Here is a 24,882-nt window from a genome sequence, read left to right as displayed (position 1 = left end):
TCTGTCTCTAACTGAGGATCATGTTTTACAGTGAATAGAGAGAGCAGCACTGCAGAGGGAGTAGTGAAAAACTCTGGGATATAACACGGGGCAAACTTGATATGGTTTCCATATGTACCCTATGTTATATGAACTGACAATGCCCTTACAGCCCTCTGTGGTTTTCTATGATACATTTATATAGTTCTGATTCCAGAATGATCTGAGATATGCCTGCTCAATGTTAGGTGCACAAAATGGGATTTTTCTAGAAACTAGTGATAAGGTGTTTCAGCCGACATGTTCTTGGCAAAGTTACAACAAAATGTGGGAACATCAAACATCGAGCTCCTATAACATATTGGGATGAGCATTCTCCCTCTTCATCCTCACCTTTCTGTGCCTCCTCAAAGCGGTCGTTCTCAGCCAGCCACTGAGCGTAGGGCACATAGACGTCATCTTTAAACTGGGCATGTTTCTCCACCAGAGAGAAGGCCTGGGGGGCGAGAGGGGAAGAAGGGCTCAATCAGATGCCTTACATATAACCAGATTAAATCACTTAGGAAATGTATTAGGTTTACTGTATCATGTGTTTTTGAGTCAATATGCCCAGGATAATTTGCCTAGAAATTGTCAGTGATTATTAACACAGGCTTTAAAACAGACACACCAAAACATTAATACAGCTCATTACTAATGTGATATGTTAAGGTTAGCATATTAGACTGATTTCATGTCATGGTCAATTAGTGTGCAGCTATGGTGACATGTTGTAGTAGAATAGTATGACAGTAGCCAACAGAGGCATACCTGCCTGTCATCTTGATTGATTAACCTAATTGTCCAATAGCATGACTTTCGTTAAGCCTTCCACCTTCTCTTTTTCTCGTCCTTTCTCTCTCTCAGGATCAAATGAACGGATGAGAAAGCTCCTCAGACGCTGTGCAAGATTCATACAATATGAATGTGATTTAATGTTCTAGTTTTTTGGCATTTTCTCTGTTTCACAGTGGAAATCACACGTTTGCGCTCAGTTCCACCCATAACTCGATAAAACACTTAGAACATTTAGTATTTTCTACATATCTCCCCAGCTAGCACATAACATTCTGAGAACCATATGTTTCTTAGAGCTTGGTTAGAGCGTGGTTGCCCTACGGTTATTTTGCACACAACCTTCCCACAACATTCTGGTAATGGTGCAGGATAAACAGCTAGCACATAACGTTCTGAGAACCATATGTTTCTTAGGTGGGAATTTCAGTACTTCAGCGTAATGTCTCCTACAGGTTTCCTCATTGTTCTATTTAACGTTGTTCCAAGAACAACGTTCTTCTGTGGGAATTTCAGTACTTCAGCATAACATTTTCTGCCGGTTTCCTCATGGGTCTATTTAATGTCATGTTCTCAGAACATTAAGAAAACGACCCATAAAAAAAGTAAACATGATTAACTTTCAAAGAACGTTCTAAGAATGTTATTTATATACATTTCACTATCCTCTATCTTGTTAAGTGTGTTCAGGTGTGTTGGCCACACCCACTAATTGGCCACACCTAAACTTAATGAGTGCTTGTTTCAATTGAAATGGGGACTATTTTGAATAGACAAAAATTAACAGCTTTGTATGAATTAAAAAACATTGGCATGCTACAGTAGCTCCATCCTGGTGGCGCAGTGGACTAATTCCATGGACAGCGAACAGAAGATCACAGGATCAAACCTCACGGATACCGTGGCAAAATAAATAAAAATGTAAATGTGTTTACATGACTAATGCCTAACCAAATGAATTTCCATGTGTCCTATCTGTTCTTGGAGTTCAAAACAGTTAACCCAAAGATAGCTGTGTTATTAAAAGTCTTATTGGAACGTTCTCAGAACATTATTTAATTACCTTCAAATAACCTATAATTTCAGTTTTCAGAACAATAATAAAACCTGCCAGGAAAGCGTTCAGGGAACCATAGTAAAACATTCCCAGAACCTCCCTGCAACCTATTTTGTATTGTTCCAGTAAATATGCAGTGTCATTTTCTGTGTTCTGGGTTAGACCTACACTAAATGGCTAAAAGTATCGTCATTCCAAAATCTTCCATTCAGCGACAAGAGCATTAGTGAGGTCAGGCAATGATGTTGGGCGATTAGGCCTCTCAGTCGGTGTTCCAATTCATCCCAAAGGTGTTCGATGGGGTTGAGGTCAGGGCTCTGTGCAGGCCAGTCAAGGTCTTCCACACTGAATTTGACAAAAAAATTCTGTATGGACCTCGCATTGTGCATGGGGTCATTGTCATGGTGAAACAGGAAAGGGCCTTCCCCAAACTGTTGCCACAAAGTTGGAAGCACAGAATCATCTAGAATGTCATTGTATGCTGTAGTGTTAAGATTTCCCTTCACTGGAACTAAGGGGCCCAAACCATGAGAAACAGCCCCAGACCATAATTCATCCACCAAACTTTACAGTTGGCACTATGCATTCGAGCAGGTAGCGTTCTCCTATCATCCTCCAAACCCAGATTAGTCCGTCGGACTGCCAGATGGTGAAGTGTGATTCATCACTCCAGAGAACGCGTTTCCACTGCTCCAGAGTCCAAAGGCAACCAGCTTTACGCCACTCCAGCCGACGCTTGGGATTGCGCATGGTGATCTTAGGCTTGTGTGTGGCTGCTCGGCCAAGGAAACCCATTTCATGAAGCTCCCGACGAATAGTTGCTTCCAGAGGCAGTTTGGAACTCGGTAGTGAGTGTTGCAACCAAGGACAGACGATTTTTCCACGCTACGCACTTCAGCGGTCCCGTTCTGTGAGGTTTTGTGGCCATTGTTGCTCCTAGACGTTTCCACTTCACAATAACAGCACTTACAGTTGACCAGGGCAGCTCTAGCAGGGCAGAAATTTTAAATTTGATGAACTGACTGGCTGGCATCCTATGACAGTGCCACATTGAATGTCACTGAGCTCTTCAGTACGGGCCATTCTACTGCCAATGTCCGTCTATGGAGATTGCATGGCTGTGTGCTAGATTTTATACACCTGTCAGTAACGGGTGTGGCTGAAATAGCCGAATCCACTAATTTGGTGTATGAGGTATACTTTCTGATGAGCCAAGTAAGATACAATACTGTAGCTGTGTCCAACAGGTGTAAGGACCATAAGTGAAATGTGAATGGTTCTGACTGACCTCGTCCCAGTGTCGTGCCTCCACGTGCAGATGCACCAGGGCCTGCAGGTCTCCCATCTTGGAGTAGGTCTCAGAGGCGTAACCATGGTGCTTCAGCTTCTGGAAGTAGGCCGCACACTTAGCCAGTGGTTCGCGCTCCGCCTTATCCAGTTTACGGGCTATGTCAATCAGCCTGATAGGGGAGTTGAGGAGAGATGAGATCAGATGGAGTGGGAGGGTGTGTGTGTGTGTGTTAATGTGTGTAGTATGGGAAGCTGTCAAGCCTGATAAAGCTTAACGGGGCCAACCAGTCTTTCCCTGTGTTTGTTATGCTGGTCCAGCCTTAGCCTAGGTGGTCTGGGCCAGAGTGGGGGTGTGATTGACAAGCAGCAGACACTGGGTCAGAGAGGGAGCCCGTGGGGAGCTCTGATAGGACCACAGGACCAGCCTTATGTATCTGCCTGTTTCCCAATCACACACACCCACTTTCACATGACACCATGACTCACAGGAGGGACGAAGAGAGGAGAACCAAGAGCTCTGTGTGTGTGTGTGTGTGTGTGTGTGTGTGTGTGTGTGTGTGTGTGTGTGTGTGTGTGTATGTATGTATGTATGTATGTATGTATGTATGTATGTATGTATGTATGTGCGTGTGTGTATGTGTGTTACCCACATGTCGACCCAGCCGTGTTCTCCTATGATGTCGATGGCCTTAAGGTGTTCTCCTGCAGTCAGGTACATCTGAGCAGCGGCCCGCGGCTCCTTGCTGTTCTTAGCCCAGTCGGCCTGCTTGGACATCAGCATGCGAGTGTTTTTAGGGTCTGCCGCGCCCACAAACTCCTACAGAGGGACAGGAAGAGAGGGAGGGTGGGTGAGATAGAGGGACAAAGAGAAAGAGAAGGAGTGAGAGAGAGACAGGCCCATCTGGGTCAGGGCCTGGAGAGGGGGAACATGGAGTCACATAAACAGGACCAGGATTCCCCCTCCGGTGTCCTCCAGAGCTAAAACAAATGGCCTCGAGGAACAGATGGCCACACAAATATACAGCAGCCCCAAAAAACACACACACACACACACACACACACACACACACACACACATCTGCACAGCAGTCAAGACACACACACACAGGAGGGGAAAGGAATTAGGCCTGTGTCATCTGCTTCAGTACTGTGAACACACACACATATATATAAACACACTAAACACGAGATTGTCTCAACTTGAACTGACCCCTTCATCAAATAATTCCCATTCAACAACTGACACTTGGAAACGTGTAACGCTACAGCCTGTGTGTGTGTGTGTGTGTGTGTGTGTGTGTGTCTCATTGGAATAGCATGCACACTGTCATGAAGTTGGCCTGAGGGGGGAGATTTATGACCCCCATAAATACCTTTCCTCTTTTTCCTCTCTCTACTCTACCGATGTGACTATTGAAAATCCCTTTGTTAACATGGAGAGTCTGGTGACATCAAAAGATGGGAAACGGAACCATATTTCAGTAATCCAACCAGTTGAAAATATGCGTTGCTACTTAATGAATATGATCTCAGATCAGTTGTTGTCTGAGACATTATTACTAATGACAGGATGACAAACTGTATCTTGGAAACTCGACACATTCTAGTTATCAGAATCACATGGAATTGTTGTGCAATTTAAATGTTTAAATATGAAACTATCTGTGAAAAGATTAAATGTAATTTTAGCTTCTTAATGAGAACGGTTTGTCAGAAGAACACCACTCTGCTCACTCAGAGGCCCCGCCCAAGTGAACAGACATGGGTTGTAAACTATGAAACACGCCCTTCTTTCACCACTATATAAACCCGTTTACGAAAATGTAACTTCCTATTCCTAGAACGTGCGGACTGGCAGTCCCCACGTTGAAAGGACAAAGACCACCTTCAGAACTAAGCCAACATCAGCAAGAACCTAACGAAATCGGCATCGAATTTCAATGTGAAGGTGACGACCTACACGCCGGAAGAATGAATTTCGACTAGATCAGCCAGAATATAGCATGAGCTTAAAGTACGGCAACTTGGTATGAACTTTGAACTCTTATTCACTAAAGAAGTGCTACCCCCTCCGCCTGCTAAACGTGGGCTAGGAGAGGACGGACAGAGTAGCCATTCTACCACGCTCCAGTTCACCACTAGACATTCTTCAGAGGACCAGAGATCCATGCTGGACCACCCGGCCTTCCATCTACGGACAACCTACCGAAGCGCAGCTCAGAGTAAATATTTATTGCATTCTCCTTTTTCAAATGGGCAGTTATTTAGAATGCATAAGATACTGTATTTACGATAGCATAGCTGCCTACAGCCCGAAAGAGACACAAAACCTTTTTTGCTACTCAGTCTTCCCGCTCTTTCACTCAAACCCAACCCCCTCTCTTTGTGAAACCAGCCGTCGTATCTGTTCTGTCCACTAGGGACGTTTTCCTTTATGACATAATTTGTAATCAATGTATGATCCATTCTGTGTATATGTAATTCTGTGTGATTATTTAGGCATTTAGTAAATAAATAATTAAACCAAATTTTGTATTGCTGATTCAACTTGTTAGCCAGGGTTCGTGAAGATAACCAAGAATTTACAACTTTCAGATGAGACTAAATAAAGTGACGATTAAATATTGACTACTACTGAGGTAAAAGATTACCAGGTCTTTAAGAGTTTATTCGGAAAATAACAGCTCTATAAACATTATTTTGTGGTGCCCCAACTTTCTAGTTAATTACATTAACCTGATTAGCTTAATCAGGTAATATTAATTACAGAGAAAGGATTTTATAGAATACCATGTCATATCACCGGCATAGCCAAAGACACGACAACACCCACAGCCCCACAAGGCGGGATGCCACCAAGCTTAGATTATTTATTTATTTTTTATTTTTTGGGGGGGGGCAGAGGTTGGGTCCCCCAGATAGCATAAGAACACATCATTATAGAATTACAGGACATTAGCTTTAAAACTGCAAAAAAACAAAACTCTCAGCTTAAGGAAAAATGTATAGAATAGCCGGAAATTACTTCTAAAATAGCAATATTTTTTCTGAGCCTCATGATAAAATATTATGATATTAGCAATAAAACTGCACATTTTTCTCTATGCCCCATGGGAAAAAAATGTTTCCTTAAAAATATGTATTTATTTATTTCAAAAATGTAAATGGTGTGCGAGTGTGTATTGATGGGATGATATATAGCGAGACATCTAGTGATGTATGGGAAGGTGAAACATGTGGAGGAGGTCTGCCAATGTACAGGTCCTCTATTTGGCATAAGTACACGGTGAGTGAAAACACATGCTGGGATCTCCTCTACATGCTCCCGTAGTTTGAACGTGTGTGTGTTTGCGTAGTTTGAACGTGTGTGTTTGTCCGCATGTGTGCACAGGTCTCACATGTTTGAACATATTGTATGTAGAGCCTGGGTGCAACGTGCATTAGTGTGTGGGTGTACAGTATAGGTACATTCAAACATTCATCGAAAGTCTGTGAATGTCTAATGTCTAACACTCACCTTCAGCCTTCAGGCATACTTGAGGTTATGCGAGTGTGTGAGTACGCATACTCACCTTAGCGTACTCAAACATGCGCAGATCCGTGTACATGCTGAGAGCTCTGGACTCCAAGCCAGTCCTCTTGTAGAGCCTGGCAGCCTCGTGGAATTTCCCCTGGTAGGCATAGACATCCGCAAGGAACAGCTCAGTGTCGCTCTCACCTCTCTTCTTCCTCTCCTGCAAATCCATCAGCATGGACACAGAGAAAGACATGAGCTAACAAAGGGGAGTCAGTTTCACCCTAGTCTGATACTCCACTATCAGTCCATAGTTTCACGTACACCGAGTTTACAAAACATTAAGAACACCTTACCGGGCTATCTGCATTGTGTCCCACCCACCACCCCCTCTTTTACGCTACTGCTACTCTCTGTTCATCATATATGCATACTCACTTTAAGCATATCTACATGTACATACTACCTCAATCAGCCTGACTAACCGGTGTCTGTATGTAGCCTCGCTACTTTATAGCCTCGCTACTGTATATAGCCTGTCTTTTTACTGTTTACTAATTAAATGCTTAAAAAGTCCAATGCAGCCTTTTTTAACTCAATATTAACTCATTGCTAGGTGACAATTAAGAACCTTACTGTGATTGTTTTCAATCAAAATAGCTTCTTAGCAAAGAGCAATTTCTCAAGCAAGAATTTTACTAGGACTGTCTGGGAGTGGTCTGAGTGGGGAGGGGAAAACTGAAAACTAGCTGTTATTGGCCGAGAGGTGTGGAACTCTCTTTTTTATTGGTCTATTAACTAATTTACCGCTTGGTGATGCCACCAGGCAGGCCAAAACTCCATCCCACCAAAACAGGCTGAAATTACAGGTGGTCTTTTCAAACAGATCTTACACTAAAAGGGCATTATCATATTTTTCACAATTTCACAGTATTATTCCAACCTCAGTGTGGAAATATATAAAACACAGGAAATTCTGTTTTAGACTCCACTGGGCCTTTAATCAGAGCAACGCATGCAATCCCAACAATTCCCTTCCTCTGTCTACCTTTGATGCAGTGGCGTGTATTCATGGGTGCCAAGGGAAGCCAGGCTTCCCCAAAAAAATGTACCAAGAAAAAAATAATTAAATCATTTATTTTTCGTCTCTCTGTGTTTTCATAATTTTCCTTAAATTCACAAGAGGCTGAATATACTGTATCTCTCCAGAGAAAGCAATCCGAGCGAGCGAAACAGCGCTCCTCTGTCTCCGTATATGTAGGCCAGCTTTCTGCTCATAATGAGTATAACATTGTTGCAGCCCGTAGCATTGAATGCAAGGGAAGCCAGCGACCATTTGGCCTCCCTTGATAAAAAAGTATCAAATAACAGCCAATCACTGAGTGAGCTCAACTGTGAATGGTCCTGGCACACCAAATAAAAAAGAAGCCAGTTTGGATTTGGCTTCACTCCTATTACAGAGAAATACATCATCGATAGAAACAACTTGAATTGTTGAATCTCGTTATGTTGTTGTCCTCCGGTGACTAGCTAGCTAAAATTGGCCCTTTCCTAAATGAGTCATGGATGGAGACAGGGATTTGGACATGTGGTTTTACTTAATTCCCCATCCTGGCCAATGATTATAATGGTGATTCTGATCCAACCATAAAATGCATGGTGCTCCTGGCCTGAGAGGATGGATGTTCAATATGTAACTAGATGTAGAAGGCTAATGTTAACTAGCTAACGTTGTCCATGAAAGGAAGTTAGGCTAGCCAGCAAGCATTTTAGCCAGGTAAATAAAAATGATATAAAAGTGTGTACTGTATGACAGTACATAGACCGTTTCGTCAACATGAAACAGGAGGATGGCATCCATTGGCGTTTCTCTACAAGTAGGGTGAGTCAACATGTTTTTTGAACTTACACGAACGCACACACACAAATCAGAACCATGGACAGCCACATCATAAATAGTTTTTGGTATCTTTTAATTGTCACTGTATTAGACTAAGCATAGGTGATTAGATGATGTTGAAGTTGACTTGTAGTAACTCTCCACGGTTCTAAACCAATGGTTGTTTGGTAGTCCAAAAATGTCGGAAACGTACTTTCTTGACCATGCTGTAGGTCATGTAACTATTTGTTACATGCAATATGCTTTATGGACTTCACCTGACAGAGGTTGCTCTCTGGTTTTGTGATGAAATAAAGGTGTGGTTGAATTTATTTTGCCACTGGTCTTGGCCTTAGGCCTATATATCACGGTCGCAAGGCATATGAACTAACAGGTTATAGAGCAAACAACTCAATAATCACAACAGATATGTTGTAATATGGCACTTGTTTCTGGCTTAGTTTTTTACCCATGCACCGCTACTGCTTTGATGATGCCATGGGCAACTCTGGTCAGCCAGTAAATCCATCCTGATTAAAGCTATGTGGTCTGTTCTGTTTTCTACAGTCACAAACTCTGATCTTGGATTTATACAATTCAGACTAATCCATTATTCATGTGAGGGGAGTGTGTCTGTGCCATATTGTACCTCAATGCTGTTGATGAGCTCCAGGTAGCGCAGGTCTCGTACTCTGATGAATGCCTGAGAAAGGGAGAGACACACGAGTAAACAGAATGTGTGGAACTCTTACAGTATCCAGAGATTCCACTCACACCACATCCTTCAGCTATTCTATCACACTAGTCAAATGAGGATGAGAGGTTCAACATACCAATAGCTTCAGGCTGCACCATCTAGTGATGGACACTAGCATTGCAGTGGTTCCTGGTTGAAAAAGTGTGTGTGTGTGTGTGTGTGTGTGTCTGTCTGACCTTCTTAGCGGTGTCAAAGTCGAGCCCCTCCAGTGCTTCCGTGGCCAAATCCCTCCAGTCACTGTCAGTCACACCCAGGCAGGCGATCTGATAGGCCTCCTTGAACATCCTCCTCTCCAGATACTGGTACATGGGAGCCGACTAGGGAGAAGGGAAAGGAAGGGGAAACCAGTCAATTCAACATATAATTAGAAACACAACTAAACAGAAGATAATAAAGCTCAGTTCTTCAAGTATTATTCTTCCAGCCCACCTGAGGCACCTCCACGGCGGACATGGAGTACACGTGCAGGCAGAAGATCTTGGAGCCGTTGTAGCCCACCACGAAGCCCTGCAGCTTCTGCTGATGCACTGGGAAGTTACTGGCCTTGATGTTGAGGTAGCCGCTGCCTGAGAAACACAGCATGTCCTCACACTGGGTGTTCCAGGCTACGCTGTTAGCATTGGGCTCCTGGGAAGTAGGGAAGGACGATCACAGAGAAAGGGAAGTCAGGGGAAACGGAGGCGAAGGAAAGAAGGAGTGAGTCAACAATGGAGATGGGTGTTATACTTTACCCCCACAAACACAACCTGTGAACCCTAATTTGAAAATGAAACCACCTCGACCTTGGCCTTAATAACTCTTGACCCCTAACCTCTGACCTGGAAGAGCAGCTCCTTGGTGTGGATGTCGTAAACCAGGCAGGTGTTGTGTTCGTCCACCACGGCCAGCTTGCTGCGGGATGTACTCATGTCCAGACAACGCACTGACGTAGACTGCTTCAGCAGAGTGATGGCAAATGGGTTGTCAACAAAGATCTTTAGGATCTGAAGAGAAAATTAATACCAGTTGAGCCACAGAATTTGATTGAATTGAGGCACAGGAAATAGCATCTCAATAAGACTAACCTGGATAAATACAAGTAAGTTAGCTAAGTGTTTGTGTGTACTGTCTGTCTGTCTGTCATACTCACAGCTCCATTCTTTAGCCCCACCAGTAGGCCCTCTCTGCCCGGTGGGCCCCCAATCACTTTGATGTAGCGAATCAGAGACTCCATAAGCCACTCCTTCTCCTTGATACTGGTGAAGGACAGACACTGCAGCCTCTTCTCCTGAAGGGGAGGGTCAGAGAGGAGACAGTGACAATTTGCCTGACGACTCGCTACATACTGTACTTCATTCTGAGATTGTGAGATACTTCATTCTGCCATCATTGAAGTAATCTGTGGTGATGTCAATATGAGGGGTGTTGTACAAAACAAAGTCATCAGCGATTGAAACATTTGTAACCAATCAGAGTATCAAAGCCATTTATGAATTTTCAAAACCCTGCTTTACACATGTGTTCTGGATCTGGCACAACCCATCGGTTTCTGGGACGAATCAGAACTTCTAGAATGTGTTTGCGTTCTAGAAATCATTGGGGAGGTACTCAGATCCAGACTCATTGGGGAGAAGAAACGTCCGTGGGTGTGGCGTATCTTTAGGCCGGAGCAAGGTGTTTGGGTAGCCAGACAAAGTAAGAATACCACCATGTTAAAACACCGGAACATCAAACACAGGCATATCTATTTAGTATATTTTATGCATAGTCTGGCCACTACTGTAATTCATTCATCACTACCATTTTGTCTACTTTTAATAGTTTACACTTGCTCTTAATATATCCTTCAATTCTTACTATCCATATTTTTTATTCTCATTCAGTGCTCTGTGAAGATAAAGTCTGAGTTGATTTGACACAGAACAACCACAGCCCGGTCAGAGGTTAGACAGTGTTAACAGAGAAACCATCAGCCTCAGTTGGTGAAGCTGTAACAGGGCTATTAGAGACAGATCTAAAGCACTTCTGTCACACACACACCCATTTAGGGGAAAATAATACAGAGTTAACTCCGGACTGCTCCCCCTCCGCTCCTCCTCTCTGTCAAACCACAGAGACACAAATCAGAGAGGAAACCACCAGAGACATCCAGCCAGGTTCCACAGTGCTGTGGTGGTAACCTCTCACTCCTCCAAGTCTCATTTAGGCTGTCTGATGGCTGAGGAAAAGAGACTAAGTGACAGAGCCCCTATTTTTTCTTATTTCACCTTTATTTAACCAGGTAGGCTAGTTGAGAACAAGTTCTCATTTACAACTGCAACTGGCCAAGATAAAACAAAGCAGTGTGACATAAACAACACAGAGTTACACATGGAATAAACAAACGTACAGTCTATAACTCAATAGATAAAAGTCTATGTACAGTGTGTGCAAATGAAGTAAGATTAGGGAGGTAAGGCAATAAATAGGCCATAGTGGCGAAATAATTACAATTTAGCAGTTAAACACTGGACTGATAGATGTGCAGAAGATGAATGTGCAAGTAGAGATACTGGGATGCAAAATAGCAAAAAATAAATAACAATATGGGGATGAGGTAGTTGGGTGGGCTATTTACAGATGAGCTATGTACAGGTGCAATGATCTGTAAGCTGCTCTGACAGCTGATGCTTAAAGTTAGTGAGGGACATATGAGTCTCCAGCTTCAGTGATTTTTGCAGTTCGTTCCAGTCATTGGCAGCAGAGAACTAGAAGGAAAGGCGGCCAAAGGAGGAATTGGCTTTGGGGATGACCAGTGAAATATACCTGCTGGAGCGCGTGCTACAGGTGGGTGCTGCTATGGTGACCAGTGAGCTGAGATAAGGCGGAGCTTTACCTAGCAAAGACTTATAGATGACCTGGAGCCAGTGGGTTTGGCGACAAATATGAAGTGAGGGCCAGCCAACGAGAGCATACAGGTCGCAGTGGTGGATAGTATATGGGGCTTTGGTGACAAAACGGATGGCACTGTGATAGACTGCATCGAATTTGCTGAGTAGAGTGTTGGAGGCTATTTTGTAAATGACATCGCCAAAGTCAAGGATCGATAGGATAGTCAGTTTTACGAGGGTATGTTTGGCAGCATGAGTGAGGGAGGCTTGGTTGCGAAATAGGAAGCCTAAACCCTAAAGCTGGCGTAGGCAACTATTTTCAGCCGCGGGCCGATTTTTATCAGAGCGGATGGTCGGGGGCCGGGAAATAATTATAATAATTTGTACACTGCAAACTGACCACAACTAAGCCCATACAGTGGTTGTATTGGATTACATTGAGACATGATCACGTCTTTTTTTTATTCGTGGAAATACTTGGGAACAGATTTCCATGGTAATTGTACCGTCTTTTTTAACAACAAAAATAAAATCCCCCTCCAAAAAGAAAAAAAAATATTTGATATTTATTTTTTTACCAAAAACTTTGGGGGTCCCAATAAAAAGAAAAACACTTGCAGGCTGGTTTTTGCCCACGGGCTGCCTGTTGCCACCCCTGCCCTAAAGGAGCACAGATACAGCTGGAGCCTATAAGGATAGGAAGAAACATCTGGACGACCACTGGCTCTAACCATCCATCTCTGGCCTCTCTCTCTAGGGTGTTTTGGAGTAGCGCCGCAGCGCTAACCGCTAATTCACTGGGTTTCAATTATGATAACAGCATGCTAATGTCTCTCGGCAGGGTCTTTCGCAATCTGTCACCGATGCATTAGTATAATTTACATGAGACGATGTCTCTGCAGGTCAGTGTTATTGAGTCAGGCCAAATAGTTTGTGTTGGTATGGCACTTAAAGAGATGCTTGTTACGGAGTATTTGAGAAAAGTCTCAAGCCAAAAGCAACAGTTATTAATCAAAGTATTTAGTCTAAATACAGACATTAATGTGAGCAAATAATATGACACAACTACCACTATAGTGTAGATGTGTGTCTGGGGGAAGTAGGTGATAGGGTATGATTTTGGGATTGGGTATAAGTCTCACCTGACACAGGATGATGTGCTGAGAGCAGACCACGAGCAGGTTGCACTCAAACTTTCTGCAGATCTTCTCCTTGATGCGGTAGTGCATGTCCGAGGAGTCGTCAGAGTAAAGCTCGTAGATGAGGATCTTCTCAGGCAGCTGGATGGCCAGGCGGTTCCTGTAGATAGCTATCTTCTTCACAAGCTCTCTGCACTTGATCCTCACTGGGCATGAAGAAAGCACAAAAGTAGGAGGCATAGTTAGAACAGGGCATATAATCCCAGTCCCCTATAGCTCCTTCCTGAATAAACCAGATGGTGTGACTACATAGCCTTCCAATGGACCACCGTATTGCTTACACCCATCCAGTTCCATCAGATATGCTAACACTGAAGAGGTAAAAGGTCACGCAAGGTGCTACAGATTCGCATTTGAATAAAACAAACAGGCTTTATCTGAATTCTAATAAGAGAAGTACAACACTGTGTACTGTCTAAATCAGAGCTCTCCGACACTGTTCCTGGAGCGCTACTGTCCTTTAGGTTGTCACTCCAACCCTAATCTAGCGCAACCTGATTTGAATAATTAGCTGGTTGATATGCACAATCAGGTTAGTTACAACTGGGGTTGAAGCGATAACCTACAGGAACAGGGTTGGGGAGCCCTAGTCTAAATGAATCCACCTTTCTGTTCAGTGATGAGGTGCTGGACGATGACATCGGTCATGCTGTCTCTGTAGGCATAGCGGTCCTTGTACAGGCCGTGCACCGTGCTGAAGATGAGCTGGAAGAAGGCTATGGTCCCATCCTGGCAGCCCAAAACCTAAACAGAGAGGAAATGAGAGTTCAATGTAGCAGTGGTTCCCATTAACACTTCCATGAAAAGACAGAGACAGGGTGTTCCTTCTTTTTGTTAGAGCCCTGTCTGAGACAATGTGGAGATGTCAGCAAGGTAGCACCTTATGCCCTCCCATATGAATTGTTAGTATTAATATAATCCAAAAGAAAGATATAGTGATATTACTTCCATGTTCTCTATGGGTGATCACAGATGCTTTTTCCACAAGTTAAAAATAACTCATCTCTAAATGTATCCCAAAGTGATATGAGGCTGCATCAACACTTGATCTGACAGATGACATCTGCGGCGTTGTCAGTAGCATTTTAGCATTTCAGCTCTGCGTTCTTCACAACGTCTCAGCATCATGTCAGCACTATTTTAAATTACAGCGTTCCAATACAGTTCACTTCAGACACACGCACGTACACATTTACTCAAACGTACACACACGTGACTAAAAGAGACACACCACATAGTTGGAGTCAGGTTTGACTCTACAGGTCCACACCCAGGAGCTCTGCTCCCCGATGGTGCCGAGCCGCACCCCATCTTTGGTGTAGAGGGAGGCCTGCTTATCCGAGCCACCCATCACAATGTACTCCCCCTTGGAGAAGTAGCTGACACAGCAGGGGTCATAGGTCAGAGTTCTGTCCTTCCCAATCTGAGAGAGAGAGGAACAGATATTGAAATAACAAAGTCTACTTCATATTTATTGACCTTTAACTGGGCTATGATTGTCTAGGCCAAGGATTTCCCCTGACTTGGGGAATGGACTATATTTTGCCAGAGCCACAGGGTAGTGCACTATATCAGGAAAGCCTACAGTCCTTAGCCCATCCCCTTAAGCGCCTGACCAAAGAGATGGAAAAACACATACACACTTTCTTGCTTCTAAATAGGCTCTATTGTGCTGGCACTTGAAGTCCATTTGCGCAACGTCATATCAGTTCCCCGACTCTGTGCATCTGTTTCTCCTCACCCTGAAAAAGAACCGCCTGACAGTCCATTCTTTTACCCTGAAATAAAACCCATTTGGACAACCTCCCTTTTTTCATTACAGACTACTCATAGCACGGTAATCAAAACAGCATGTTCACTTACAGACAAACAGCCCAGTGACAACACATGAGACTAAGGTTCCATGGCAGGGTAATGAAACAGTGCATATTTGTCTGCAATTACAATATTACCCAGGGGGATATGGGGGAGGAGCAGTGACGGAATAATTATTAATCGCCGAACAGGATCATTTCCAGTGCAGTGTTACGGTTTCAATAGTCCCTGACAGACTAATTGCAACAGGAAATACAGGGCTTAAAGGTCTCAGACAGTGGCCTCCTTAAGTGGTTTATGTGTTATCGTGGATGAGTGATAGCACTGAGGCCATTGGGGTTTCACAATCACCGGTGGCCACCTGGGAGCACAACCTAAACTCGTGGTCATAACCTAGGCCTCTTGATCTGTAACCAATTCAGTGGTTAAAGTGTCCGTCTTGAGATTGGAAGGTTGAGAGTTCGATCCCCGGGCCGAGTCATATCAAAGACTGTAAAAATGGGACCTAATCCATCTTTGCTTGGCACTGAGCACGAGATAGATTTGCGGTTGAGATATACTAGCGTCCTGTCCAGGGGGTGTACTTGGCTCATGCTCCTGCTTCCATGAGCTTTTTCGGCTCATACAAGTCAAGACTCATGAAGCGCTACTTACTTGATCTGTATGTAACAACTACGTGTCCTACACACCGATGTGCTACACAGTAGTTTCTATTAAGCAAAGTTGCTCTTTTCAATATCTTTCACCATTGCATTTTTAGTATATTTTATGTGTTATTTTATGTTAGACATGTAGGCTATTTATTCATTTGCTGTGGAAACAAACCCAAAATGTTTATTCAACATGTTCCCACTATCCAGATGGGCCGGGAAGAAGGCAAAAACATTTATTAAATTCCAGACGCCTGAAGTAAATGTTGGGGAGATGGTTCACGGACATGCTTTTTGCAGACACACACCTGTTTTCCACTGAGCTGATAGAAGGACAGCTTCTGCCCCCAGTCTGCCACAGCCAGGATGTCATTGTGCTCATCCCTAAGAGAGACACTTCAACATGAGTTTATATTTTCCACTTTAACATTCTGACAATTAAACTGGATTTAGAAAGATTTCAAATCTTATTCATCCAAAGGGTATATTAAACCCTACACTGGTATGGTAAAAGTAAGTGTCCTATATCATTGTGTTGCCTCCAAACATATAAATCTATACCTTACCAAAGTATTTCCCTGTATTTTGATGTTACCTTTCTCAATTTCCCTGTCCTCCCTCTCTGCCTTCCCTACCTGAGCTGGCTGAAGTGGTCTGGATCAGAGAACGCTCCCTGCAGCATGGGCTCCCCCTCCTCTCCTCCAGACCTGTCCGTCTCTGCTCCTCTTCCTGCCTGCCTCTCTCGCTCCAGCTGCCTGCCTAACCCCAGGACCTCTACCCTGCTACTGCAGCTCTGGCTGTAGGCGGTGTCAATGAGCAGGCACAGGGGCTCTGGCATGCTACTGTCCACATCCACCGCCTCGTCATCTTCTCCCTCACAGAAGGGCATCCACTTCCACCAGTCCCTGTCAGAGCCTGCCTGGTCAAACACTGACACTTGCTGGCTGTCTACAGGCCATACACTATCATTCTCTGATTTTCACTACCATGCTTGTTGAACTGGCAGCTTAAAAAGACTCAATACAGAGAAATATCCCTCAGAAAAAAATATATTATTGTTGATTTCAAAACCAGTAAACCTTAACTCTCCAAGACATAACACACACAGGTTTTAAAATGTTTTACATAGCAAAAAAAAAAACACATGAGAGGAGAGTGACTCACTTGGAGGGGTTCCATGCGATGGACCAGATAGGAGAGGAGGATCCTCCTGGTCGCTCTATTTTCACCTTCTCCTCTCCGTTCTTATTCCTGATGCTCACCACCCCGTTCATCATACCCAGGGCCAGGTACTGACCGTCGTTGGTCCACCTGTGGCCAAAAGGATTATGGCAATACTGACCATAAGAGAGGCTATCCAAACAAAAAGGAGATAGCAGCAATTTCTCAATACTCACCCACAACATGTTATCTTGCTGTTGACTTTGTGCTTGGATACAGATTTCTGTTCTGGGGACCACAGACCTAGAGAGAGAAACAAATTATGCAGATGCTGCTCTCATGACTGGATGTGTTCAACACCCCTTTAAGCCCATCCCTGTAGAGGTGTGGAGTACAGGACAACCCCAGTGTACCACTCACCAAAGTCCCCAGAGGAGCAGGAGGCCAGCTGGTGGCTGACTGGGTTGTAGGCAACACACTGGATGGAGTCATTATGTCTGAGGAGCAACAGACAAACAAAATATGCATAGAGAGTGAGCCAGGAGTGACCTCAACAGAACATAATGCTACTGATAATGTTGCAATGCGTGTAATAATCATAGAGATCCTATTAAATGATTCTAATTCCTAATTCTATGGTAATAATCATGATCACTCACGTATATTTCAAAATACCCTCCAGTTTAGATGTCCAGATGATGATGCTTTTGTCAGCAGAACCTGAGGCAAACCGTTTCCCTACAGAGAAGCACAATGTGAGACCCAACACTCGTGTTTGTTAATTGGGAACGTCTAGATTGGTGTCTTAAGAGTATACTGTACTAAGTACCATCTTTGGCGTAGGCAACACAGTACACTGTGTCCTTGTGTCCTTTCAGAGGCTGAATGAGAGTTCCATCTGATGTGTCATACACCTGGAAAGACAAGATGCAATACTTATTGTATCCAATTCCACTCTCCTCAACTTAGCTATGATTTGAAAAGCAATGGCATCATCATCATCATCATCATCCCCAAACTCACCAAAACACGATTCCCAGCTGCCACAATAAGCTGGCTGCCATCTGGTTTGAAGGCAAGGTCGTAAATACTAGGGGGAGAATGTACTGCAATCACAATATGCTGAAAATCTGTTACAATTATGCTATTAAGCCATAGGTAGCTGCTCTGCTAGCTAGCATTGTTCTAGCTGTGCTTAGCTACGCAAACAGATTACCTAGCTAACTAGCAACGGTATCACTCGTTAGTAGACACATCATTTATTTTAAGATTGCATGAAATGGATAGTGAAAATGTTAGGTAACAAAGCTAGCTTGCTACAGTTGGCTAACTAGCTAGCCAGCCACTGCGGGAGTTTACATAGTAACCGCCGTTGCTATCAACACTCCCAACTGTGCAACATCAGGCCTGTTGATAAAACTATAAATGCAAAGGCTGGATATCTTACCATTGTTCAACTTTGTCGCGATCATGTACTTTGTCAATCCACGTTGGAACTGCCCTCATTTTGCCTGTTTAACAAATTAAACAGATACACGTTAGGTTGTTCAACAAGTTGCTGTATTTTCGGGGAGCCGAGGACCGTTTACATGGCAGGACCTGCTTGCTTGTGCGCAGACTCCCTTCTCTCTTTCCTGTCCTCTTTCCTGTGTTCTGCGCATGAGTCAAGCAGAATTGCTCACAAACCAGTTCACAGAACTTCACACAACACAACGGCAGATACAATTTATCCAATATGTTGATGTCATGTCTCCGAAATGCCTGGCACCCGACAACTTTATTAAACTCGATCGTTAAGTAATATGCAACATTTTTCCAGAACAGCACGTGGAGATGAGGCATGTAAACAAAACATAGCTGTCAGATCAAGCCTCTGCAAATGCATTACTTAGCTAGCTTGTTAGCTAGTTAGTTTAGTTAGCTAGTTAGTTAGTTAATAGTCACCTATTTGCCCAATCCATATGACATGATGGACAGTGGATTGACTGTTGTAATTCATATTTGTGTTTGTGGCAGCTAGGAATAGAGCTTCAACCCCAGATAGATTAAGAAAGCAACATCATGACTGAAGATGAGAGAGGACTGGAGCATGAGGATCTGAGCTACATGAAACTCAACAGGGGACAGTCAGCTCCATCACAGGCTGTGAGAGAGACAGTCCACTTTTGATAAAAGTTGTGCTTCACCTACTGACACCAACAACACGGTCACAACCAGGTTAAAAAACACTGACCTCAACACAAAGAACACCATCACTGACACACACTAATCCTGATGGAGACACAGACACTATGGCTGTTCCTGGTTCAGATATGATGGTTAGGAAACAAGCTGGGTCCAATACAGAGATGGCCTGTGAGACTGATCCAAGTGCAGCCAGGAGTCAGCTGACTAGACAGGAGGATGAGGCATGGCATTTTCACCTTCTCCTCTTCGTTCTGGTATGACTGCCAGCCTTCTAGTAAGCCACTGGGCTGGGAGATAGTGGTGAGGCAGAGGGAAAGTGGGTAGACTGCAGGCAAAATGGACATCTATATAACAAGATTATTCAGATGTATTTCTTCATCATATGCTCTCATTATCAAGTCTTGTTGCATGTAAACATCACTGAAGTATGTCTGTATCTTACTGTCAGGGCTAGGGGCTAAGTGCATTGCAGAGTGAGATCATGAAGTCGGATCAATGATTCCACATGAGGTAACTGATCTGTCTACCTCTGCAGTCCCCAGGGACAGAGGTTCCATCCAGAGTGTCTCTTCAAGCCTTCCTCCTTAAAGATGGCGGAGGGGATCTACAGATAGACAACTTTGACGTCCCCACAGCCAGGAGTGGCAGTGCAGTTGTGACCCCACTGCCCAGCCAGGAGAGACAGAGGAATGGTCATCAGGAACGTCACACCTAAGAGGTCACTGATGACAGGCAGAACACATACAGGCAGGACACAGACAGGCAGGACACAGGAGAATATGGAAGAGGAGGGTCGAATATTACGCCTTCCTCCAAATAACACAAAAATAGCCTCTTTCGCAAAATCCTACAAGCAGAGAACTCAGAGTTAGAGGAAAAGGCACTATGTCAACTCAGTATACCCCCGACAGACTCACAGACAGGCAGCTGGGAGAGACACAGAAACTGGCCACCCATCAGACACCAATGAGGACATTAACGAGAGAAACATACAAACCTCTGTGAGAAGGGGTGATGATGATGGTGATGACAATGAGACTGAGAGGCGTCTGCAGGCTGTGTCGGCGGAGCCAGTTGATGATATCGTACTTGAGAAGAGTCCCCAGAGGAGGCCAGGGCTGCTGAGAGAGAAGCTGGTCAGGCTGGCCCCGCCCACTGAGCTACAGGACGCTCTCATTGGTCAAGGAGAGCGGCTTCCTGTGTCACCTTTACATGGCCCAGTCCTTAGGGTGCAGTCTGCTTCTGAGAGTGAGAGAGTGGGGGAGGGAAAGTGTGTGGGGGATATACAGGCAGAGGTGAATGATGAAGCCCTGCTATCATCTCCCCAGACCACTGGATGACGCTGTACACCACTAAAAGATCCCCAGAGCAGTATGTATGTGCATTGTGCTAGGAGTTATGATGCATAATGTGCATCATAAATTTTACATCTTCTTGGACCGGGTTTCAGTGTATTGACCAATAACATATTCAATGTGTGTAGTGATGCCTTAGGTGCCTGTTGTTCCTGTTCTGCACAGAACTATTAGGAGAGAAACAGCAGACCAGTCCTTCTTTCAGCAGGAAGTAACTGAGTGATGGTCATAATTTAATAAAAGGTTGAGCTTAACAGAACTTGCCATTCTTGGAGAGAAATGTCAGTTTAATAAAAAACTGTTTATTTGTTATCAAAACCCCTTTTTCTTATATTTGCCGTCTGTCCCGAGCCCCAGGAGGAAGTGGACCCCTCTTCGCTCCCCCTTCCAGCTGGTGCAGGAGACCCTGTTCCATGACCCCTGGAAGCTCCTGGTGGCCACCATCCTCAACAAGACCAGGTTTTCCATTTTTCATTTCAGGATGAAATGCAAATATTTTATGCTAAAAAAAGAATATTGGATGTAAGTGATGGATTTAGAAAGGTTAACTTTGTGTGTATATGTGCGTGTGTGTGTTTACATAGGTGAAACCTCAGGACCATAAACTGAACAAGTACCATGCCTGGTTGTGGGAGAACCATGGGAGGTTGGGAATCTGAACTATGACACATTTTATCACAACCTGTTTTATTAATGGAAGAATGTTCTAGTTATTATTTCATTAGGCTTATACCCTGGCGGACATACCGGTATCTCTCTTGGAAATAATCCAGAGATTAGGCTACTACTGATCCCATCTACTCTCAAGACTCGGTAGTGACATTCCATTGTCTTATCAGTAAAAAAGCAACTGTCACTCAACATCATTGTATTAAATAAACTGTTTAATCATGTTTTAAAAGCCTAGCGACAAATTTCTATTGAATTGGACTTTGATGTTGTGCCTCTGGAAATGCAACTGATAAATCAATCAAATGTATTTATAAAGCAACTCGGGCCATTTTGAAGTCAGAGGGGACACAGCCAGTGGTCAGGGATGAGTTGATGAGGGATGTCATGACGTTGCCCTCTTTGGGTACAGCGAGCACTATTCCCCCTCCCTCTGCACCATCCACCTACCTCTGCACCATCCCCCTACCTCTGTCTCCTACACCCAGGCTGCTGTGGTCAGAGAGGTCGTAAATTCCTAGAGGAGGTCCCCTCCTCATGGCCAGAGTATAGAGAGAGAGTGCGTTTTCATAGAGAGAACAAAGGAATTTCTTCCACCTCACAGAACTGGAGGTCCGAACAATATTTATGTTCTGGAGAATGTATAAAAGATTGGTGAAGAATCCAGCTATGAACTGGTCCGTTTGGTACAATTTTGTGAAACTCATGAGAGACAATACGGCCACATTACCATAACGCTGTTTATACAATAGCCTCAGTTATGAGGCTTACATCTAATTGTTGTATAAAATGATGAGTAAAGATGAAACTATTTGTAAAATGATGTGATGCTATGTAATGATGTTAATGTGAGAGAATTGTATTTCTGTTTAATGTTTCACTAAGTCATTGGCACGCCCCCAGACAGGACCTGGAATCATGGGACAGCCCTTTTCTATGTTCTGAATAAAACCGCCACCTGGGTTTTCCCACTCCAGACCAGCTTACCTCAATTACGAGAGGGCTAAGGGTTGAGACGAGACCAGTGCCTCTATCACAGAGGGAAATAAGGCTTGAGTAGATTGCTGAATCTTTTAACCATCCCACGTGGTTAAACACTTAGACTATCGATACCGACAGAATAAGAACAAGTCTTTGATATTAATTACTAGTCTGCAGCTAGGAATTCAGTATCATTAAACGCAAAGACCGACAACCGCCGAAACATCTATTCTATAACGACATGAATGAATGTCACTCTGAACTATCTATTCTAACCACGACAGAGAGAGAGAGAGGGCGGACAAACTCTCCAACAGAAACAAACCTTTAAACAGAGATCCCGACGACACACTGAGCGTAAATATATATATTGATTGCAATTATTCCCGAATGAGTGAGCGTTCATGTGCAAAGGATTAGCATTACAATTGTTATAATTATCAACTTTGTAGTGTCTTATCTTTCGCGCCCTTAACAGTCCCTCTGTCTAACAAGCCGCCATGCCGGTTTAGCCCACTAGGGCACATTCCACTATCATTTCTTTGTAACCATATCTACTGTTTGTTATGCATTTCTGTGTGTACTTAGTAAATAAATGATTTTAAGACAATTGATGTATGGATGACTCATAGTGAAGACTGGGTTTGTGCAGATAACCAAGAATTTACGACGTTTGGAATGAGACTAACGTGAGGTAAAGAATAATTCATTAATCAGAAGACTAAGTGATCAGATATTAAAATATCTGAAAGTTATATTAGGAAAATTATAACTTTGTAATCTGAATATTTTCCTTGGTGCCCCAACTTCCTAGTTAATTACAGTTACATGAAGTAGTTTAATCACGTAATAATATTTACAGAGAATTTTTGATAAAGATTAATTTTCAGTTTAATGATGCCAAAGACACGACAGGGAAGTGAGGAATGGGAGAAGGTCTCCAGAGATGGTCTGGAGAAGAGAGGAGGGGACGGGGTTGAGCGGACAAGTTGTCAGGTGGCCAGACTTCACTAGTCCCAAGATGTCATCTGGAGAGAGAGGTTTAAGAAGTCAAGGCGTAGGGTAGTACTGTGTGAGTGAGACCAGATGACTCAATAGGCTGAGTTAATGAGTAGCGGATGTCGTCAATCTGTTTTTCAAAGTGGTTGACAAAGTCGTCCGCAGTGAGGGAGGAGGGAGTTGGTGGAGGATTACGGAGGTAGGAGAAGGTGGGAAAGAGTTTCCTAGGGTTTAAGGCAGAAGCTTGGAATTTAGAGTGGTAGAAAGTGGCTTTAGCAGTGGCTACAGAGGAAGAGAAGGTAGAGAGGAGGGAGTGAAAGGATGATAGGAAGTTTAGTTCTCCATTTTCGCTCAGCCCTGTTCTGTAAGCTCGCAATGAGTTACTCAGCCATGGAGCAGGAGGGGAGGGCCGAGCCGGCTGGTAGGAAAGGGGGCAGTGCGAGTCATAGGATGCGGAAAGGGAGGAGAGTAGGGTCGAAGAGGCAGAATCAGGAGACAGAAGGGAGAAGGATTTAGCAGAAGGGAGAGATGATATGATAGAAGAGGAGAGTAGTGGTTGAGCGAGAGAGCGAAGATTGCGACGGTGCATGACCATCTGTGTAGGGGATGAGTGGTTAGGGTTGGAGGAAAGGGAGACAGAAAGGAAACAAAGTTGTGATCAGAGACCTGGGGTGGGGTTACAGTGAGATTAGTAGGTGAGCAGCCTCTAGTAAAGATGAGGTCAAGAGTATTGCCTGCCTTGTGAGTTGGAGGAGATTGGGAAAGAGTGAGGTCAAAAGAGGAAAGGAGGGGAAAGAGAGAGTTGGAAAGAAATGAATCGAAGGCAGATGTTGGGAGGTTGAAGTCAAGTATGAAGAGCGGTGAGCCATTGTCAGGAAATGAGTTTATCAAGGTGTAAAGCTCATTGAGGAACTCTCCAAGGGCACCTGGTGTGCGATAGATTACAATAATGTTAAACTTGAGTGGACCAGTGATAGTGACAACATGGAATTCAAATGAGGAAATGGACAGGTGAGAGAAAATAGAACATCTCCACGTAGGAGAAATGAGTAGCCCTGTCTGAGATTAACTCAGCGTTCTTGACCGAAGATTGGCAGTTCCAAACGCTGCCAGAGACCCGGAATTCCACATGGTTTGTGCGGGCAGGGTACACTAAATTAGAAGGGTTGCAGCCAAGGGGTGGGGAATGTCTGTAAAGCCTACAGGGAGAGGTGCGAACAGGTATAGAAAACACACACATAGTTGACAAAGCTACAAAAGAGCAAATTTTGATCATCTGCAAATAACTAGGTAACATAGCCAAGTGAGTGGTGTGGAGCCTCCCTCTCTTTCTTTCCTCAAACAACTCCGCAGAACTGTCTTTTTTCGGCGCCACTGACATGACCGCTGCATACAGCTGCCGCTGAGAAACCACTGAAAAACCACTGAATAACAAACAATAATTGCTAACTGCCTAGCAGAGGTGGAGAGCACACCTCCCTGTACTATTTGCTGATTGCCTAGGGGAGGTGAAATCACTCCCCCCCAATACAGCCACTGATTACCAAAACAAGTCACAAATTGCCCTGCCCCTTGATCCTGGTTAATGTGTCAACAACTATCTGCAAGTTATGAGCAGTCAGCAGTTCACACACCAAGTAGGCTACTGGGAAAACAGGCAGAACTTAAAGTAGATGGCCCTAGCTAACAAAAAGATAGTACTAGACC

The 24,882-nt window shown here is 43.9% G+C and overlaps 2 protein-coding genes across 6 annotated transcripts in view; one reads left to right on the top strand and one right to left on the bottom strand.

The window, feature by feature from the left end:
- The window catches only part of ift122 (intraflagellar transport 122 homolog (Chlamydomonas)), a 36,516-nt gene extending 17,904 nt beyond the window's left edge, over positions 1-18,612 (bottom strand). The window contains exons 1-21 of one of the 5 annotated variants that reach the window (XM_029723681.1): positions 18,432-18,607; positions 18,008-18,074; positions 17,814-17,898; positions 17,644-17,722; positions 17,405-17,481; positions 17,221-17,287; positions 16,988-17,134; positions 16,459-16,728; positions 16,132-16,207; positions 14,590-14,781; positions 13,964-14,102; positions 13,302-13,504; positions 10,440-10,577; positions 10,129-10,293; positions 9,740-9,937; positions 9,487-9,627; positions 9,203-9,256; positions 6,733-6,894; positions 3,811-3,977; positions 3,159-3,330; positions 373-475 (exon numbers count right to left, since the gene is read on the bottom strand). In XM_029723681.1, coding sequence (XP_029579541.1) covers positions 373-475; positions 3,159-3,330; positions 3,811-3,977; positions 6,733-6,894; positions 9,203-9,256; positions 9,487-9,627; positions 9,740-9,937; positions 10,129-10,293; positions 10,440-10,577; positions 13,302-13,504; positions 13,964-14,102; positions 14,590-14,781; positions 16,132-16,207; positions 16,459-16,728; positions 16,988-17,134; positions 17,221-17,287; positions 17,405-17,481; positions 17,644-17,722; positions 17,814-17,898; positions 18,008-18,074; positions 18,432-18,490 — 2,761 coding nt within the window. In that variant the 5' untranslated portion in view covers positions 18,491-18,607. Of the gene's footprint in view, positions 1-372; positions 476-3,158; positions 3,331-3,810; positions 3,978-6,732; positions 6,895-9,202; positions 9,257-9,486; positions 9,628-9,739; positions 9,938-10,128; positions 10,294-10,439; positions 10,578-13,301; positions 13,505-13,963; positions 14,103-14,589; positions 14,782-16,131; positions 16,208-16,458; positions 16,729-16,987; positions 17,135-17,220; positions 17,288-17,404; positions 17,499-17,643; positions 17,723-17,813; positions 17,899-18,007; positions 18,075-18,431 lie in introns of those variants that run through there. The other 4 variants (XM_029723683.1, XM_029723682.1, XM_029723680.1 and 1 more) reach the window with 4 other exon arrangements.
- A 318-nt stretch (positions 18,613-18,930) lies between these two features.
- On the top strand, positions 18,931-21,427 carry LOC115168897 (methyl-CpG-binding domain protein 4-like). The gene is made up of 4 exons (XM_029724420.1): positions 18,931-20,542; positions 20,878-20,985; positions 21,039-21,048; positions 21,111-21,427. Exons 1-4 carry the CDS (start codon positions 20,508-20,510, stop codon positions 21,183-21,185), a joined length of 228 nt encoding a protein of 75 aa, XP_029580280.1. The 5' UTR covers positions 18,931-20,507; the 3' UTR covers positions 21,186-21,427.
- Positions 21,428-24,882: the final 3,455 nt, after the last annotated feature.

Source organism: Salmo trutta, chromosome 30 (assembly GCF_901001165.1).
Source record: "Salmo trutta chromosome 30, fSalTru1.1, whole genome shotgun sequence".
Lineage (NCBI taxonomy): Eukaryota > Metazoa > Chordata > Actinopteri > Salmoniformes > Salmonidae > Salmo > Salmo trutta.
This window is presented reverse-complemented; position numbering and strand designations above follow the sequence as displayed.

Excerpts from the sequence above, each read along its gene's own strand:
- LOC115168897 (XM_029724420.1), top strand. The coding sequence starts at position 20,508 with ATGACGCTGTACACCACTAAAAGATCCCCAGAGCA. Across the intron at positions 20,543-20,877 it reads ACTAAAAGATCCCCAGAGCA|CCCCAGGAGGAAGTGGACCC; the intron begins GTATGTATGTGC and ends GTCTGTCCCGAG.